The sequence below is a fragment of the Glycine soja genome, chromosome 8, assembly GCF_004193775.1.
Source record: "Glycine soja cultivar W05 chromosome 8, ASM419377v2, whole genome shotgun sequence".
Lineage (NCBI taxonomy): Eukaryota > Viridiplantae > Streptophyta > Magnoliopsida > Fabales > Fabaceae > Glycine > Glycine soja.
In genome coordinates, this window is record NC_041009.1 from 44895473 (window position 1) to 44915008 (window position 19536).

The 19536-nt window shown below is 31.6% G+C and overlaps 2 protein-coding genes across 3 annotated transcripts; both read left to right on the plus strand.

The window, feature by feature from the left end:
• Nucleotides 1–4063: 4063 nt before the first annotated feature.
• LOC114423517 lies at nucleotides 4064–5724 on the plus strand. Its single transcript, XM_028390303.1, has one exon. It carries the CDS (start codon nucleotides 4709–4711, stop codon nucleotides 5558–5560), a length of 852 nt encoding a protein of 283 aa, XP_028246104.1. The 5' UTR covers nucleotides 4064–4708; the 3' UTR covers nucleotides 5561–5724.
• A 3359-nt stretch (nucleotides 5725–9083) lies between these two features.
• Nucleotides 9084–18862, plus strand: LOC114423519 (AT-rich interactive domain-containing protein 4B-like). Of its 2 annotated transcripts, none has more exons than XM_028390311.1 (12): nucleotides 9084–9208; nucleotides 11464–12567; nucleotides 12661–12694; nucleotides 13613–13692; nucleotides 13914–13973; nucleotides 14145–14255; nucleotides 14342–14422; nucleotides 14547–14627; nucleotides 16904–17357; nucleotides 17608–17717; nucleotides 18042–18072; nucleotides 18390–18862. In XM_028390311.1, the coding sequence occupies exons 2-12, from the start codon at nucleotides 11542–11544 to the stop codon at nucleotides 18548–18550; spliced, it is 2229 nt and encodes a 742-aa protein (XP_028246112.1). In that variant the 5' UTR covers nucleotides 9084–9208; nucleotides 11464–11541; the 3' UTR covers nucleotides 18551–18862. The 2 variants fall into 2 exon arrangements, with proteins under 2 accessions (XP_028246112.1, XP_028246113.1); XM_028390312.1 differs by having other exon boundaries at nucleotides 17611–17717.
• The last annotated feature ends 674 nt before the right edge of the window (nucleotides 18863–19536 follow it).

A 19536-nucleotide genomic window follows, 5' to 3' on the forward strand; every position in this document is an offset into this window, starting at 1 on the left:
ACAAAGGAATGAAAAATATGGCTTTTAAAAAATTTCAAGTAAACCAACAGAAGTCTCTATGTTGATATTTATGGAAAAAAGAACACGGTGATCCTTCCCCGATATATTATGCCCCTGCCATTCAGAACAAATTAAGCTAACATAGAATATGCATACATAACCTACAAACTTCAATGCATACAAATCTATAATATACCAACAACCTCCTTGCTTGAGTAACCACAATTTACACTGGCCTATCAATTATATTTTTTGTTTGATTACACATCTTTAGCTCTTTGCTCATGTCACAAAACCATGAATACCGCTCTCCTAATCTATGTGTCATAGGTATTGGCAAAGGCTTTCCCCAGTCACAGATTTCATATCCTGCAGAATTTCCTAAGCAAGAGATTTAATTGAAAGCTCTACATCCTCAACCAGTTCATCGAGGAAGGGGATTATTTCAGCTATGAACACTAGATACTCTTCTTTCAAGTTCTCCACAAAATATTTAACAATTCCGAGGCCTAATATTTTAGCTCGCAGTTTTGAACTACCTATTTATAATTTATCTATTGGAGAATTTTCTGCATTAAGGTTGGAAACCATGAAAAAAGCCCTAAAAGGGATTTCAAGTTACAACTAAATAAAATTAGGATTTAAATAAACACAACTCTCAAGGACAACAAATTCATATTATCATAAACACCAAGCATGCATCAATCAAAACAGAGGCTTATTGAGGACAAAAACAACAACAAACTTGCGCATCAAAACAATGTACTTACGGCACGAATGTGGACGTGAAGAACAACAAAGTTGTGCCTGGCTATGGAGACTTACACAGGCAAGGTTGCGGTGGAGTGAAGGTTGCGGCGGAGTGAAGGAATGAAGGAGGTATGACCCAAGGATAAAGTCGCCATTTAAATACCAAAATTTCAATGGCCATGGTTAAAAGAAAACCGTAGTAAGCTGTAAACATACCAAGGCGATTTTTATAAAACCGTAACATTAACATCAAAGATGGTTTGTGAGCATCTCTCAGCACATGATTCCAAGCAACATTGTGAAACCTCCACATGTCGAAATTATTGCAATTAATTAAGGGTGCAGACTGTTACATTCATCTTCTTCTGGCAGCAATATTGCATTGCTTGAGTCTGAGTCACCCGATGGAAACATATAACCTTCAGCCCAAGCAAGTTTCAAATCAAATATAATCGCCGACAGCTCTGCAGCAATGATCAAGCTATCACCAATTAATGTTGGTTTGAAATCCGCATAAAAACATACCATTGTGGTCACGAAGGATCCCACCTCCAGCAGCAATGATGATAATGACTTATGGTAATTATATATATATATATATATACCGGACAAAATGTGTATGAAAAGTGATTTAATCATAATAGTTATAGTTATAGTGAAGTTGTAGAATATCATTCACAAATTATGTTTAGAAAAATATTAATTTGAGTTTTTTATTATTTTTTTTTCAATCCTTAAGCAACTTATTAGTATTAGTATTAAGAGATTGTTTACGTGTGATTATAGAAAAACTAACTGTCTATCCACGCAATTTAAAATTTATCTAATCAATCTTTATTATTATTATTATTATTAACCAATACAATATATTATTATACTAACATTTCTACAAAAGATTATAATAATCTAATATATTTTAAAATAATTTAATGTATTTTTTTATTTTATTAAAAAATATATTTAAATAGTTTTTATCTAAATAATTATTGAATAATTTTTAGAATGCTATAAATAAGAACTAAAGCAAACTTTTGATAAAGATTTTGTTTACTTTAAACGGGAGAATCTCTCTTTCAGTGTGTCAATGTGCTGAGCATTGTTTGATGTTATTGCATTTTATTTTTGGCATTGTTTGGTGTTATTGCATATTGCATGTCCTGATAAATTTGTTATGCTTATTAGGTTTAATTACCAATTACAACTGTGATAATAATCTTTAACGTTAATTTTACGTATCCAGTTAATTAATTTAGGTCCTTAAACAAATTCTGGTATTGTTTTACCTTTTACTTTTGTTGAGTGAGATTTTTTTTAAGTTTTATTGAATTCAAAAGGCAGATTTTAACAAATAATTGCAATGCTAAAAAAAGTTAAAAAGTTTATTTTAAAAAAAATATTTAATTTGTTGGGCTACAAATAAAAAAAAGACAATTAGAACTAAAATTTGGAAAAAATAAATATTTCATATTTCAAAATAGATATTTCATATTACTAATCCAAAAATATATTCTAAAATATAAAAACAATTATTATGGAATAGGGTGACAAGATCTTGGGTATTGGTTCAACATAACATCCCCCTCCCCTTCTTCTCCAACACTCTCACAAAGTCTCTCATTTTCCCCTCTTTGTAACTTCATACATCATCCTTGCATCTTCCGCCCTTCCTGAATCACAAAGACCAAAGACCATTTTACAAACATTTATACGTGACAAGATAGGCTGCACATTTTGTTCCCTCATCTTCTCCTTGAAGCCAAAAGCTTCCTCTAAATCAGCAAGGGTGGAGGATGCGAGGATGATGATGATGTGTGTGTGTGTGTGGAGTTTGCAGAGAGAACAAAGAATGGGGTTTCATCCTTAAGGTGGAGTCACCAGTAGTTGCGATGTCATTGATGACATTGTTGTGGATTCAGTGGAGGATCAGACCTCGCTTGAAAAAGAGAAGGACCAGGGAAGAGGAGGTGCTAATGGAGAGTAGCTGACAATGTTACGAAGTGATCTTTTACAAGGTTTCTTTTGCCGCAGACAATAGAAAATGGGTCATCATTACTTCCGACACTGCTCTATATCTTCTTTTAAATATAACTTTTTATAAATCTTGCCAATAGTTTATTTAAGAAGCATTAAATAAAAAAAAATAGGCATTCTTTATTTTCTTATTTAACAAATAAGAGGATTATTAAGGAAATGTTGCAAGAAGATTTAAAATTATTGTTTTAGTTCTTTCAATTCTCTAAAAGTAGCGTGAGCAAAGTTGTTGACTGTCCTTAATTGTTGCAAAAGGTTGTCATTGATTTTAAGGGTATTTATTATGTATTAGTTGACATCTTGTCGGAAAAAAAAAAGTCATAAAAGTGCTCAGCTTGTGCTTGATTCCAGGGAAAAATATTTGCACACTTTTGAGGGGGGGGGGGGGGGGGGAAGTGATCTTTTGAGAAATTTGTTTTTGCCAATTTCAGCATGATGATATTTTATAGTGCATAGAGTGTTTATAATGAGAGCTATTTTAAAAAAAATATTATTTTAATGTATTATAAGTGATTTTGATTTGTTTAAAATTAAAGATAATTATTTATATAAGTAATTATTGATCGTGAGTTATTTAACTTCGTATTAAATATAAGAGAAAGAAAAAAAACAATTATGAGTTAAGCAACTTTTAATAAAAATTTCAATTGGGAGAAAATTAATTGAATTGTTTAAGCTTAGAGTGACATAATAAATTAAGTTGCTTATATAAAAATAATGAAAGATGTTCTAATTGGATGAGTATTTGTAAAATTAATTTTGAATAAAATTAATTCTTATGAGAAATGATTTTGTAATGAAATGATTTATGTTTAGATATTTTTATTCTAAAATTAAGTCAATAGATAAATCTAATATAATTTTTTAATCTAATATAAAAATTACCTAAAATTGTTTTAATTCAATCAATTCTAGATTTAAAATAAACTTTTTAATATAAAATTAAAACATGTGATTATGTTAATATTTACTTAAAATTATGTTAACTTATATTTAATATGATTTTAAATGCCAGTAAAAAAATGATTTTAAATTATTCAATGTCAAATCAAACACACAAATAAATAACTTATTTTATTAATGAAGTCTAGTTTTATTGATCGAAAAGAATGTGTAAATTATTGTAAATCTCTTGATATTTATTTTTTATTCTTATAAATAAAAAAAATAGATAACTTAGTTTTGGTTGGGGATAAAGGAGAGAAAAAATGAAGATCCTAAGTACATTATCGTTTTCCCTCACTTAAATTTGTTTAAAAATGTCTGATAGAGTGCCATGTGGGTGGTCAGATATGTTTGGCACATGCTCTCAGCAACTTCAAGACTTCGAGTTTGTAAATATTGGTGCAAAACAAAACAGCTTTTCTACCTCCAAGAGAATCAATTGCGGATAATAATGATAACAAAAGGTCTGGTCAGAAACCAATAGTAGTATCAGTTGTGTAGTGCAGTTGCAGATAAGATTGCTCAGTAGTGCAAGCAAATTGATGAGCTTTCAACAATGACAACACAAAATCTCACCCATTTCAGGTAATGGTGAATTAGAGACAATTTGGTTTGGAGCTGAAGTGATGATGATAAGAGTTTCCTTGTCACATTGATGAGGTAAAACTTTCCCTCCCTAGCTACCACCTTTTTGACATTTTGGCAACCATTTACAAATTGAGCATAGAGGAAAGAGCTGAAATTGTCAACTTTTTTCCTAAAAGGTTCCTTTGGCTTCCCACCCTACAAAATACCCTTTTAGTTTATGAAAACTCTTCTAACTTGCCATGTCACAATCTGTAGTTTATGACACAAAAAAGTGCAGATTGAACAAAACTTGAGGTATTTGACTGAAGTTTTTCGCATAGATCTAAGTATCTTCTTTCATCAGTTCTTGCATATATTTTTGGCCTTGAAGCAGTAAGTATATTCTGAGTCAGTGATGATGGAGAAAGCATATAAGCATCAAATTTGTTCCAAGCTGTGTGCCAATTTCAGCACTTTCCCACCAATCATTATTGTTCTTCTTCTGGTCTCATTTTATTTTTTCTTTTCAATTTCTAAATCCTTCCCTTTCCTTCTTACAATACCAATTGCTCTTCTATCCACCATGTTTCTTGTCGCACTGACAAAGAAAAAAGGGTATCAAGATGAGAAGCAGAAAGAGGAGCTACACCCTTCACTAGAAGTTACTCATACTGAGGTAAACCAACAAAGTGAACCTGATGAGAATCTTGAACAGCAAGCGGAAGCACATTCAGACTATTCATTTCCAACTGATAGTGAAAGCTGCAATTTTTCTATCATGGATGAAACTTTTGAGCTCAATGTTCAAGAGCATAGGCTGCAAGAAGATATGCAGTCAGATTATTCACTTCCATCAGATAGTGAAAGCAGTGATGACTCAATAATGGGGGAAAGTTTTGAGATGGATCACATTGGAAATCAAAATGAGGATATTATTTCTGAAAGCTTGAATTCTGATGATGATTATGAGGAGGATGAGGATGAGGAGGAAGAGGATACCTTGATTGAAATTAACCTTCCAAGCAGCCACTTTCCTGACTTGATTGAAGATCCTAAGCAAAAATTGCAAACCAAGTTGCCAGATTTCCTGCCAGATTCCATTTTCAAGCAGCAAGGCCTAATGGAGCTCTTAGAAGAAATCAATGACATGAATGAGGATGAAAACTTAATTGAGATTGATATTTCCATGGGATCTATCAATAATCCAGATTTCAGATTGAAGCAGGAGTTGGCATATTTTCAAGATGAATGTGTTCTTAGTGATTGATGTATTTTAACTCCTTTTCTTCTTGATGTTGAGGAAGATTTTGTGCTCACCAATATTAACTTGCCATTTTGATTCAATGGACTTGCTAATGGCAAGACTATGTTTGTGTTCCTTATCATTCTCAAGTCCAAATTAAACTACAGCCAATCTAATTTAGCATATGCTAGCCTCAAGTGCTATTGTTAAATATTCTGCACATAACATTTGTTTATATATTTAGGCTCGGTTTAATTATTAATTATTAGTTGGATTCAAATATGCTAAACCATTCCTGATACATCACTTAACATTAGCCGGCCAAATATTTAATAATCTAATGTTTTGATGGTAATCACTAATTACCACTATAGTAAAACTAAATAATTGAATAAATGACTCGACGTAAAATAACAGAAGGTACATAACGAATAGGTTGAAAAATTAACAGGGCTTAAATCAAGATTTGCGATAATAAGAAGAATCTAATACATATATTGGATGCCCAAGAGTGAAGAATAAGGTGATATATTTAATATTTTAAACGCCTTTAAACACGGCCTGGGAATCCATAAAGGAGCCTTTTTTAAAGTGCTAGTCATGAATTTGTTTGTTCTTTTCTTTTTCAAATCTTCCTTCCAACTTTATTTAGACAGATAAAATATAAAGAATATATTGAGTTGCTATGTCAAATAATGGCATTAATAATAGCCTGAGGCTTTCCTATTGATGTGCTAGCTAGTATAGCTATGCAGTTTGCAGAAAACAGAACAAACAAAGTGCATTTTTAACCTTAAGAAGAAGACAAATGTATATTTTATAAAGTTAATTTTTGAATTTTTCACCCCCAATAATAATAATAAAAATTACTCAAATAATACAATTCAAAAATTATTTACTTAAATGATACAAATCACTATTTAAGATAATAAATGATACAAATCACTATTTAAGATAAGAAATTGATTTCCCACAAACTAATTTCTCACCTTTCTTTTTTTCATTTTTACGTTAGAAATTAATTCCAATAATATTTTTTTTTTGTATTGTGGAGTTTAACGTCGGTCAAACTTACGTAAAATACCTATATTAGATTATAAAAAAATAAACAATTATTTATTTTATTTAAAAAATATTTTTAAAAACATAAGTATTTTTTTCATTCATACCTATTTTGTTAATCTTTATTTCAATTTTTTGTTAAAATTATAAAATATAAGTACAAAAATGAAAAATATATTATAATTACAAAGTTTATAATGAAATAAAATTACAAAGTAAAAGGTTAAACAATGATTGAACAGTTGTAATGGTTTTTGTAATTTTTCTTATTTTGCGTCAGCTTAACTAACACTAAATGAAAAAAGAAACATATATTGTGAAATTGGTTCAGGAACAAATTTTACAATTTGCATGACGTAAAAAAAGTGAAGGTGAAAAATCAGTTTGGGAAGAACTGATTTATTACCTTAAATAGTTATTTTTATCATTGGTGTAAATAATTTTTTTGTTGTATTATTTGAATAATTTTTTAATTTTTTTGTATTATTGGGTGAAAAATTCGTTAATTTTTGGCCCCAGCTATAATCAAAGTATGGCGGAGCTCTTTTTCATTGTTTACTCCTATTCAATGTATCGGTGACAAAAGGAAATTATCTCGAAAAATTTGTTGGGTTAGAAGTCATTTCCTTGAATTATTCCAATATTTTGAAAAATATATGTTCAGAATTCAGATTTTCTATGTTTGTTTAGAAACCAATAAAAATAAGATATTTAGAGTCCATTACTCCATTTGTTTTAAAGTTAAGTATAATTAATTTCAATAAAATAACTTTGAACAATTAAACGTAATTGAAAGAGAAAAAAATGATACTCCTTTGATGAATGAAGCTTAGCCCAAGAAAGAAAGAAAAGTTCTTAATACCTTGATGAAACTGTTGAGCAAGAAGTAAATAGTGCATAAATAAAAACAATTAATCTATTAATTAATATTCACGTGTTAGTACAATAGATATATAAATACATGAATTTAACTGTCATGCATTTTACACTATCAATTAATAAAAAAATATTATTAATATAATTTTTAAGATAATTATTATTATAAAAATTAATAAAGTTATTTATAATTAGGTGATAATATAAATTTTGCGTTTACATTCATACATAACTTTTTTTCTCTCTAGATGCAATGTCCGTAAAACAAAAAATGCAACTAACTTGGTTGTTATAACCACTTCAAATTTCATGACAATTGCCTCCAATAAAGGCATGAAACATATTTCATTTTTTCTAGAGAAAATAAATATGTTTGATAAAAGGATTTAATTCAATGATTTGTAGCTTTTTTTGAAATATTACTTCATATAGCATTTAAACTTATAAACTCCTAATTTATTGTTTTTATTTTTACTACCTTTTATATTGGAAAATCCTTAACACTTTATTTTTACAACAATGAAAATGAAGCTTTGAACCTAGGGTATAGTCATATCCATTTTATCAATGATTAATCTCACAATTGATTTTTTTAAGTGAATCTTTCTTCTTAACTACTTAATTTTCACTCACAAGACATAAATATAAGACATTATTTAATAATTCCTGAGCTAGTATTAACACGTTGATAATTTTCTTTTTTCTTTTTTAAAAGAAAGCATGTTAGTAACCTAGGACCTCATATAAGCCAGCTACCTCAACTTACACCACTAGATTGGTCCTAATGGATCAATACTTTCTTGTTATCATTATCGGATATAATTTTTATAATGCAAAATTATAATATAAATCCATTTATTTTTATTATTTTCATAAAAATATTTAAAATTAGAAGTAAAAAAATGACTATTCTAATTTTTAAGATAAAATAATAATCATTTAAAATATGTATAGTAACCAATTCTGGAATTCAGTAAAATAAGTAAATATCTTTTCATTTCATTTTATATTTATAAACTATTAAATTTTAAATTATCATCAAACTTATCTACTAATTTAAAAGAAAATTCGATCAGTAATTTTAAAATTTTGCATTATAAATCGAGGAGCAATGTTCTTGCGTCGGCATGTTCAATTATTCATTACAAGCATAATACTTCAACTCCTTGAAAAATAATTTCTAACTAGTTATGATTAATAGTTTCGGATACACAACCCTAAGGGTAATAATAGTTATAAATCACAAACTCCACATACATGAACATGACACAGGCACTTTTGAACAAAACACAAAGAAAAGTGGTGATGTAAGATTTATGTTTAGAAGAATAATTTATTAACGGAAATCATGTACAATTTTCACGGTGTAAAATTATCTTACCACAATCAAATAAAGCAAACGAGATTAACTCCTAATCCAAATCTAGTGGATTTGAGACACCGTCATTTCTGACTTCTGACTTATAAAAAAAAAAAAAAGGAATTTTGAACCACAACCGTTGATCATGCACGTACCCCATGAAAACCCCATCCGAGCCGTTGGATCCGAATTTCAGCATCTTACGTGGCAATTAAACTGCATTTAAAATCCGCATTTGAAGTCCGAACTATAAATTCTCCAAAATAACCCTCACGCACTTAGTTACTGACAGTGGCAGAGAGAGAAAGACGTGCAGAGTGTGAGTGAAGCTCTCTGTTCTGTTCTAATGTTCTTCTCTTGCAACCTCTGAATCTGTAAGCTTCTTCTCTTCCAATTTTCCTTCTCACGCACCGTTTTCGGTTGAAAATTTTGTATCTTTATGTTCTCTGGAGTTAATTGTTGCATGGGGTGGGGGAATTTGGGTTGAGGAATTTTTAGGGCTTTGAATTGAAAAAAGTACTTAAAATTGGGATTTTACTTTGATTTGATACTTTTGGTTATGTTTGGCTTCAAAAGTTCTCACTGGGTGTAATTAAGAAGAAAAAAATTGATATTTTTTAAGTTTGCCACCCTGGCTCTGCTGTGCTCTGGTGAGAATTTTGTTGTTGGAATTGCTTGAATAGGGTTACCCTTTTGATGGAGTGATGTGATTTTCTCTGGAAATGGTGCAAAATGAATATTCGAAGATTTATAATTTTTAAAATTTTATTATTCCTCTTCCCATGCTGGACAGTGTTGAGTATTGTCATGTTGACTTTTTGTTTATTAACTGCATTCCTTTGTTGGTTTTATGAGGGGGGGGGGGGGGGGCTAATTTACATGTTCATTGTAATTAATTGACATTTGGTAAATATAATCATTTTTTTTTCTTTATTGTTAGTATAATTTTGTTGTTGCTATGACTGAAAAATATAATTTGGCTCCACTGTGGTTCAATCATAGTTATCAGTGCTGCATGGCAGTGCGTAGCAGCCAACCCTAAACACCCTATAGCGAGATGGATGCTTTATTTTTTTTATACAGATATATAATCAATATTCAATATTATACATAATTACATATTTAATCTAAAAATTCATGACATATTCATAATTATCAATTAAAAGTCATAATATAGGTCTAGAGAAAAAGCATACAAGTAGTAGCAGAAGTGTTGGAAACTGTAATAGAAAAGAAGGCTGCTTCGTTGCAGTTGCGAGAAAACAGCCAGAGAAAGGGTCCTCTCTGGAGAAGAGTAAGAGAGAAAAAGGCTATGTTTGGCTCCTCGTAGAACATGGTTGTGGCTGATTTAGGGGGCAGGGGGATAGTTTTTTTTTTTCTTTTCTGTCTAACTATTTGATTGCCAAATTGAGATTCAAATCATGAATTGGAAGGCCTATTTCTCGAATTATGAATTCAACTATATTGTGAATCGTAAGATTCAGGGTCAATAGTTAAAATTAATATATTCAGCTAACGAATTCATGATCAGTAACTAAAAAGGCTTAAATCTGACAGCATTTTAACATGAAGAAACACATCAAAATGCCTATATATTGGCACTTTGAAGTCAAATACCTCAAGGTATAACTAATAAAGTAATATTAATCTCCTTTTTTATGTGACCCATTCTTCACCCAAACTGAACAAAGCCCAAAATAGTATAAAGGCGGCAGCAAAGAGGAGAGACAACAAGTATAAAAAATACCAAAATAGAGGCAGGATACCCAATACCACCAACCAGCAAAATCTTCAATAGTAGGAGACAAAGAATATATGAAGCACATGTAGCACTGTAGTGTGTGGGGAGGGGCAGAGAGAGGAGAAAACAAAAATAGGGTTTCTTTCTAAAGTATTTTCAGATTTTGTGTGGATATTGGATAACATTGGAGTGTTTAGATAGGCTGTTTCCCTCCCTTTTGGCAGTTTTCTTTTTTAAGACAGCATTTTTTAGAATTTTTCAGAACTTGGTCATGTATGATCCCACCCAATTATATGTGCAACCTGGTCTCAAACAGAATCGTGCAATGCTGAAATTTAGCACGATTTTAGAACAATTCAGGCGATTCAAGGTGAAATTCAGGACCCTAAACAATTTACCTACCAATCTATATTGCTGAAACTGAGAATCACACTGAATCGCATGATTCTTTGTCAAAAAGCCCTAAATAACACTGAATCACACTCCGTATAACACTTCCTACAATTTAATAACACTGCTAACCAAGGGTAAAATCTTATTTTTAGACCTCAAAAAGCCCTAAATGACACTGGAGCAAGGCCAAAATGGGTTTTTTACAAAGTAGATACTCATCATCATCATGGCACTATAGAACACAGGTTGTGATTCAGCTGTGACCATGAAAACTCCCTTTGATAGCAGCTTTGTTGAGGCTAATCGCCACTCTGCTGCTATAGCACCACTAAAGCATGCTATCAATAACCCTGAGTTTAATTTTAAAATGTTTTCCTTTTTGAAATGTGCTTCCACTGTAGCTAGATTTTATCAATTAGTTTTCCCTCCTTTCTTGAACTTTGCTGTTTGAGTCTTTGTCATACTTGTACTAAATGTTTTTTTTTCAATCTCCAGGTAGGCTTCAGTTGTGCAATTTAACAGAGTGTGCTTAAGAAATAGTAATTTTGTATATTTACTGTAAATAAGATCAGTATGGGTGAGGAAGAACCAGCGAATGAAGTTTCTAAGATTGACTCAGATGAAAAGAGCTTGCAGGAGAATACTTTGGATGAAATTACTGAGAAAAAGGACTTGGAAACTGATGGAGGAAAAGTCTTGGAGAACAATGGAATCAAAGAGTTGAAAGAAAATATTGTAAAAGAAATTGAAGATAAGCAAGCTGATAGTATGGAAAAGGTAGAAGAGAGCAAGAAAGTTGATGTTGTGGAAGAAGCAAAAGAGGATAAGAAAGAAGATGGAGTGGAAGAAGCAAAAGAGGATAAGAAAGATGGGGTGGAAGAAGTAAACAAGGATATGAAAGAAGATGGGGTGGGAGAAGTAAAAGAGGATAAGGAAGTTGATGGTGTAGAAGTAAAGGAGGGTAAGGAAGTTGATGGTGTGAAAGAAGTCAAGGAGGATACAGAAATTGATGGTGTGAAAGAGGTCAAGGAGGATAAGGAACTTGGTGGTGTATCTGGTGTGAAAGAAGTCGAGGAGGATAAGGAAGTTGATGGTGTGAAAAAAGTAGAAGATAAAAAAGGTGATGAGTTGAAAGAAATAGAAGAGGATAAGAAAGATGATCATATATCTGAGAATGATAAAATGGATGAAGACACCGAGGTTAAGGAAACAATTGAAGGTAAACAAGAAAATGAAAAAGTGCAAGCTGAGAAACCAGAAGTAGATGCTATGGAAGTAGAGGGTGGCATTCAGGAGGAGGAGAGTGATGAAAAGGAGAAAAAAGATGTGGCGATGGAGGAGGATGAAGATGAGGATAAGGACAATATTGATAAGTCAAAAGAAGAAGAGAAGACAGAAGATAGTAAGGGTAAGAAAGGATCAAAAAAACGTGGGAGAGGGAAAATCGATGGGGAGAAAGTGAAAGAAAAAAGAAAGGAACCAAAGAAAACAGAGCCAAGGACTCCTACTATTGATCGCCCTGTGCGGGAAAGGAAGTCAGTGGAGAGGTTGGTAGCATCAATTGATAAAGATGCAACCAAAGAATTTCACATTGAAAAGGTATTTGTTTTCAGTTTCATATTTGAAATATTTACCCTTAATTAGGCATTTATTTTAACTTAATTTGCTTACAGCTTCTCTTTCAAATTGTAGGGTCGTGGTACACCTTTAAAAAATATACCAAATGGTATGGTGCTTTCCTTTTTTGAATTCTTGTTCAATAATGGTGTTTTAATTCCCTTCTGTGTATGCTCAAGCCAACAGAAGTTGATATAATGCATAATGTACTTACACAAGCATTCCACATTCTTCCTGGGTTGATGACAAAATCTTGATAAAAGTGTATGAATTGAATTTAACATAAATATCAGGCAAGAATTTGCCAGATATATTTTGTTTCTATACTTTCCCAATTATGGTCAAGGATGTGCCATTTGTAGAGATGGTTGATTGAAGGTTTTCAAATTATAGGGTTATTGTGACGCTTCAATTCAATGATTATGTGAGCCAAGGACATATGCTTAACTACATCTTTCCCCCCAAAATATTGAGCCCCTCACCCTGCAGATTTTCAAGAGTTGATGTTCCTTACAACATTAGCTGTTACTTTGATAATGCTGTTTGCAAAATCTATTAGCGTATACTGATTTGATTCTCTTGTGAAGTATAATCTATTTATAAAATAGTTACTTTTTGCTTTCCTTCTTTTCCTATTAAAAGGGGAAAATATTTATGTATATTTCCTTTTCCCTCTTACTGTATCTTCAATGACAATAATAATGACTCAAACTTAGAAATATCTGAGCTCCTTCCTTTTTAATGGCAAATGAGATTATCAGCTAATTATAGTTTATCCATGTTATTTAATGTCATTTAACTGTTGGGTCTATGGAATCTTTAGCACTCAAGATAATGGGAGAGTGTTAGCAGTAATAGGAAAGGTTCCTGTTATCAATATATAAATAAACTTGACACGATATATGGGGGATTTATTTATTTTTTGTTCTTATATACATTGATTACATTCGTTATGCTATGAAGCACGAATGCTCATTTGTTCTTCAGAACAACTAAAACTTAATGACTCTTGCATTTTCTGCTTTAGTGGCATTTAAGTTATCTAGAAGGAAGACTGATGATACCTTCAAATTGCTCCATACAATTCTCTTTGGAAGGAGAGGGAAGGTATGTCTTACTTCATTAATTATCTGTATTTTTTGTTACTGTTGTTATACCACCTCCATTGACATTTGTTTTTTTAGTTTTTGTATTATGCCACCTCTATAGTTCAGGATATGGGGTATTGGTTGCCTAGATTGTTAAAAAGTTAACACTCAACTTACCCAGTGTTAAAATGTCATGCTGATGTTATTAAGCTTTATTGTGCTCTTTTTACACTTCTGCAGGCAGTTGAGATCAAGAGTAATATATTAAGGTTTTCTGGTTTCGTGTGGCGTGACAATGAGGTAATTATAACCTTTATATATAAAGAAAATTGGTACTCATAACATGCAGCTATATCATATGTTACAACCATAGGGTTTTGTTTATAGTGAGTTCTTTTACTGATTTCTTGTTTTTCTGATTGAAGTCCTTTGTCTGCCAAAGGTTCTAAAGTCCAAATATTGTTACTGCAGGAAAAGCAAATGATTAAAGTAAAAGAAAAACTTGACAAGTGTAATAAAGAGAAGTTACTGGAATTCTGTGATGTGCTTGACATAACAATTAACAAGGCAACATCGAGGAAGGTGTGTTGGTTAAGCATTATTGATGTGTTTTGACTAATACCTTTTAACACAGCCCTATTATTGCTTATAGATTTCTACTCATGCAGGAAGATATTATTGCTAAGCTTATAGATTTTTTAGTTGCCCCTCATGCAACCACAACTGTGTTACTTGCAGAAAAAGAGAAGGTTTTCTTTATTCTTTGGTGTTTCCTTTTTTTATCCTTGTTAATTGTTATGGTAATTTCTTTCTACCTAGGCAACTATGTTCTGATCACAATATTCATATTATTTATGCTTTAACTATTATCAGCCCAGTAAGGGAACAAAGCGCAAGCGTGTTGTAAAATGGGGTTCATCAAGATCTGGGACAACTTCAAGACGTTCTGTGAAGGTAATATCTCTCCTTTAACTGCTGGAATGTGACATGTGATTTAAGCAAAGAACTACAATTTGTGTTTCATGTGGTAGAATATCAGTCTTGCATTCCTTTGGATTATGCATGTTTATCTCACTTTTGCTTGTTTATGCTCTCTACATTGCAAGTTTGCAACTCTTGCTATCACGGAATTGTTCTTGTCCAAGTGAATGACTAGTTGTTCTTATCCCATGTCAATAAGGGTGTGTTTGATTCACTAAATAGCGGAGAGGACAGCACTAAAAACACTTGTTACAAGTTGTATTATTAGCATAAAAATATGATAATATAACTAACTAATACATGCAATAATACCTCAAGAATTTTGATATTTGTTTTGTTATTGTTATTAATTAGGCTGAATTGTAATTTTGGTTCCCCTAGTTTTCGAAATCCATGATTTTGGTCCCCTTGATTTTTATTTGTAACATTTGGTCCTCCTAGTTTTATAAGTTTGTGATTTTGGTCCCCTAATAGATTATTAACTAATAATTGTGATTATTAGAGATTTTAAAATAATTATAAATTAAATAAAAATTATTAATCATTAAAAAAACTTTAATTAAAGACTGTTAACCCTAATGTGGTGCTACTGCTAGTGGAGTCATGTGCGGGAGTCATGTGCGACAGTGGAGTTAGAAGAGGTGTTTGTGGATAAGAGAAAAGCAGTGTTGTAGAAAATTAGGATTAATAGTTTTTTATTCAATCTTTTAATAATTAATGATTTTGATTAATTTATAATTAACTTAATAACTCTATTAATCATAATTATTTGTTAATAATCTATCAGGAGGACCAAAATCACCAATTTATAAGACTAGGGGGACCAAATGTTACAATTAAAATCCAGGGAGACCAAAATCATGGATTTGAGAAACTAGGGGGACCAAAATCGCAATTCAGCCTATTAATTATTAATGTCTCAATTATTTTATATTTGATAATGATTATGAAATCAAATGAAAAAATAAGTTAGGCCATTATATTTCAAATGAAGGCCCAAAAGAGAAGCCCATGGGTGTCCCCCCACATAAAAAAAGAGCCACAAGTGTTGCAAAGCAAGCCATTTTGATAAATAAAATTCATGGTATCCTTATTTCTAATAACACTTATAAAAAAAATAATAGTAAGGCTGCGTACAATATCCCTCCCCCATACCTTCGCATAGTGAAGAGCCTCTGGGCAATGGGGTACGAAGTTTTTTTTTATCCAGAATTAGAGAAAAAAAGAAATATATTTGATAGAAAATATTTAGTAACTACATTTTTTTAAAATCTAATAAGTAAATTTTCAAAAAAATTAGTATCAAACTTGAGTTTTGAAGCACTTTCTTTATTTCCAGAACATGAACAAGTCAAAATTAATTATGAAGAAGAAAAAAAACAAATAATAAAAATATTATTTGATGCAATTAGAACTGCAACTAGCTTGAACATGAATAACTCCCTTTGGTATTTTACAAGTATGCTTACGCGAACCAATACGTACATAGGATTAGAGAGTAAAGTTTCCTGTTCAAAAAGAGAACAGAAGCTGTAGTGGCATAGAGAGCCAGAGGGGTCAAACCATTCATGAGATCTTAAAGAGAAAAGGGAGATCGAGTGTTTTGGAGAGGCTGAGACAACTTGGATTTAGGGATTCAGGTTCTGAAATCACTGGTTGTGGATCAAGTGAGGTCAGCTCAGACCAGAGGACAGATCAGACCACTAAATAGGCTGCCAGCAACAGGAAGCTCTGGTCTGGTAGGGAGATAGGAGGCAAAATGGTTGGGAGAGTGTTGCACAACCCTGAAGAAAATCTTGGTCTTTACTTTTGAGTTGCACCACCCGATCCAAGAGTGGGTCCGAAGCTTGAATTAGTTTTCTAATTTGATGGACCCACAAGCAATCCTGGTGATCCTACTCAAATTCCAGGACTAAGGATCCTTGGTGTAAACAAACATGGAAGAAGCTAGAATCTTGTGGGATCATACGATCTTATTAGTAGAATTGTGATTTTGACAACATTGGTCTTAGGTCCAAATCTCTGTTGCTATGATGGCCCCCCAAAAAATATTTGTATTGGGATGAGTTCTTGATAGTACTACTACTTTAGTACTTAATTGTTTGTTGGTCATGTTAGTCTAATCCCATATTATCCAAAATATAGTATCAACACAACTACACAAGTGATATGTGCAGTTTTAGTTTGTTTTATTGGGAGCTTCTCATTAGTTATTTGGTTTGCTCAACATTTTGGCATGTATTTTTCAGAGTCAGAAGAAAAATGAAGATTCTACCGTAGTGCGGAGAAAGAGTGCATCTGACACAGATGAGTCAGAGGAAGACAAGAAAGATGAAGAAAACGAGGAAAATGAAAATGGTGTTGCTGACAAATCTGAGGATGAAACACCAGAGAAATCTGAAAGTGAAGACAAAAGTGATTCTGGGAGTGAATCTGAAGATATAAAAGAAAAGAAAAAACATTCTAAAACATCATCCACAAAGAAAGAATCTGCTAAGAAAAGTAAAATTGAGAAAATTGCAGTTCCTAATAAATCTCGCTCACCACCAAAAAGAGCACCTAAGAAACCATCATTCAACCTCTCAAAGTCTGATGAGGATAGTGATGAAAGTCCAAAGGTATTTTCAAGGAAGAAGAAAAATGAGAAAGGAGGAAAGCAAAAGACGTCAACACCGACTAAGTATGCCTCCGAAGAGAAAACTGGTAGATATCTTGAGCTCTCCTTTGTTGTCATTATTTCATTTGAAAATGTTCTGATATGAATGCCTGCTGTGTTCTAGTAAAAATAATTTTTAGCTGAAATCAAACATTCAGGTATTACTAGTCAGCACTTTTGTTTTTCCTTTTTAATTAGTTTAAATGCGAATGTTTTTAATTGAAAAACTGATAATGATTTTGGTATTAATCATCTTCATCCCATGTACATTATAAAACATCTTTCTGTTGTATCAAGCAGAAAAGGTTACTAGAGGAAAAGGCAAGAAGAAAGAGAAGTCGAGGCCCAGTGATAATCAGTTGCGTGATGCGATATGTGAAATTCTTAAAGAAGTTGACTTCAATACGGTAAGATTTTGGAATAAATTTTACATAATTCAGCAACTAGTTGAAATTTTAGTTTAATACATAGGCACATAGCTAAATCTAGTGGAACTGAATGGAACTGCGATAATGTATAATGTTAAATGTTACTATGTTAGGCAGTAAAAAGTCAACAAAAGAATATACTCAAAGTAGTAGAGATGAGAATGATGCATTGAATGTGTTGACATACTAGATACAATAGATAGTCTCTATGGCCATGAACCAGACGAGGTCAATAATTTATTCAATGTTTACTGAATATTCTGTCTTATCTAAAATTAAAAGCCATTTTTTCTCTTTTTGCAGGCCACATTTACCGACATTCTGAAGAAACTTGGTATGGATCTTTTTTACTTTTTTACTCAAATACATAATTATAGTTATACCTTTTCTCCGTTGCAATTATGAGAGTAAGTGCTACTTTTGTGCCTTTGAGAACAAGTGGCTTGTATTATCCTCAAATCTGAATTACAATTCACAAGAGGTCTTTCCCTTGAATGATCCTAGGATTTTAATTTTAAGGATGTACAGCTTATGTAGTCTTATCATTTACAAATATGAACAATTGTAGGAATTTGACAATCGTGAAAATGAAAAATAGTAGATCATAACTCAAAATTAAACGCCTAACAAAACTGCTCTTCGTTTTTTCAGCTAAACAATTTGACATGGATCTCACTCCGAGAAAGGCATCTATAAAATTCATGATTCAGGAAGAGCTGACAAAACTAGCTGATGAAGCAAATGACGAGGACGGAGAAGAGGATGCTGAGAAAGATGAAGCCCCATCTACAGGCCGAGAGGTTGAAGCCTGATTGAAGAGTAGACTTGACTGCTTGGAGATAGGTTTAGCTATGTATACTATAACCCTAGTTATGCATGCTTCATCTGTACACTTGTTAAGTGGAAGTGGCTATAACTTACTCTTAGCATCCATCCAATCTGGAGAGAACAAACTTGTATTTATCAATTTAGGCTTTTGGTGGGCTTCCAATGTGTAGCTTCTTTTTTATATATCAACAGAATCTGTAGGGTTTTATACTGTTCATGAATACTACTGACCAAAACTGCACCAGTCTCAAGAATCTGTCTCTAGATTAATAAACATTTTACCTTTGAGGTTGCCACCTTTCCGTGCATATTGATAACTACTGCCGTTGTTGGTTGATGAAAGTAATTATCTCGGATGACAAAAGTATGTGCAATAAATGTTGTGCAGGAGTGATGATGATCCCGTAGCTCTAATCAATCCATGTTATATGCTGCTGAGTTACAATTTCGAAAGTGAACACCAAATTAGTCCTTGAGCAATGTCAAAAGTAGGATACATTAGTCTAATACAAAAGCAAACTTTACATTAGTCTTTAAAATTTACAAATATTTATCATATATTAATTTTTTAGAGTTTAATTTATATATACTATCCGTTTGGTGCTCCGGATATAATAGAAATATAAGATAAGATAGAATAACTATCAAATTTTATTGTAATTCATTGTTTATCGAATGTGATAATATTATTCATCTCTCATCATATTCTAGAAGAGTTGGTTTAGAAAGCAATAGAAAAAAATAATCTCTCTCTCTATATATATATATGACCAAAATATAATTTTTATACGACATATTTATATGTTTATAATAATTTTGACGTGTAAATTTAAATTATATTATTAAATCAAATATTTAAAATAAATAATTGTTTGTTCAAACAATTTTTAAAGAAAAATATTTGAATAATAATTATAATGTTTTTAAAAAGTAACCACATAAATAAAATATAATTTTGTCTAATTTAGTC

What these genes read in the sequence shown, in the direction of transcription:
- LOC114423517 (XM_028390303.1), top strand. Translation starts at nt 4,709, where the DNA reads ATGATGGAGAAAGCATATAAGCATCAAATTTGTTCCAAGCTGTGTGCC.
- LOC114423519 (XM_028390311.1), top strand. Translation starts at nt 11,542, where the DNA reads ATGGGTGAGGAAGAACCAGCGAATGAAGTTTCTAAGATTGACTCAGAT. An exon ending in TTTAAAAAATATACCAAATG is followed by an intron (nt 12,695 to 13,612) that starts GTATGGTGCTTT and finishes TTTCTGCTTTAG; the next exon opens with TGGCATTTAAGTTATCTAGA. An exon ending in CGACATTCTGAAGAAACTTG is followed by an intron (nt 18,073 to 18,389) that starts GTATGGATCTTT and finishes TCGTTTTTTCAG; the next exon opens with CTAAACAATTTGACATGGAT.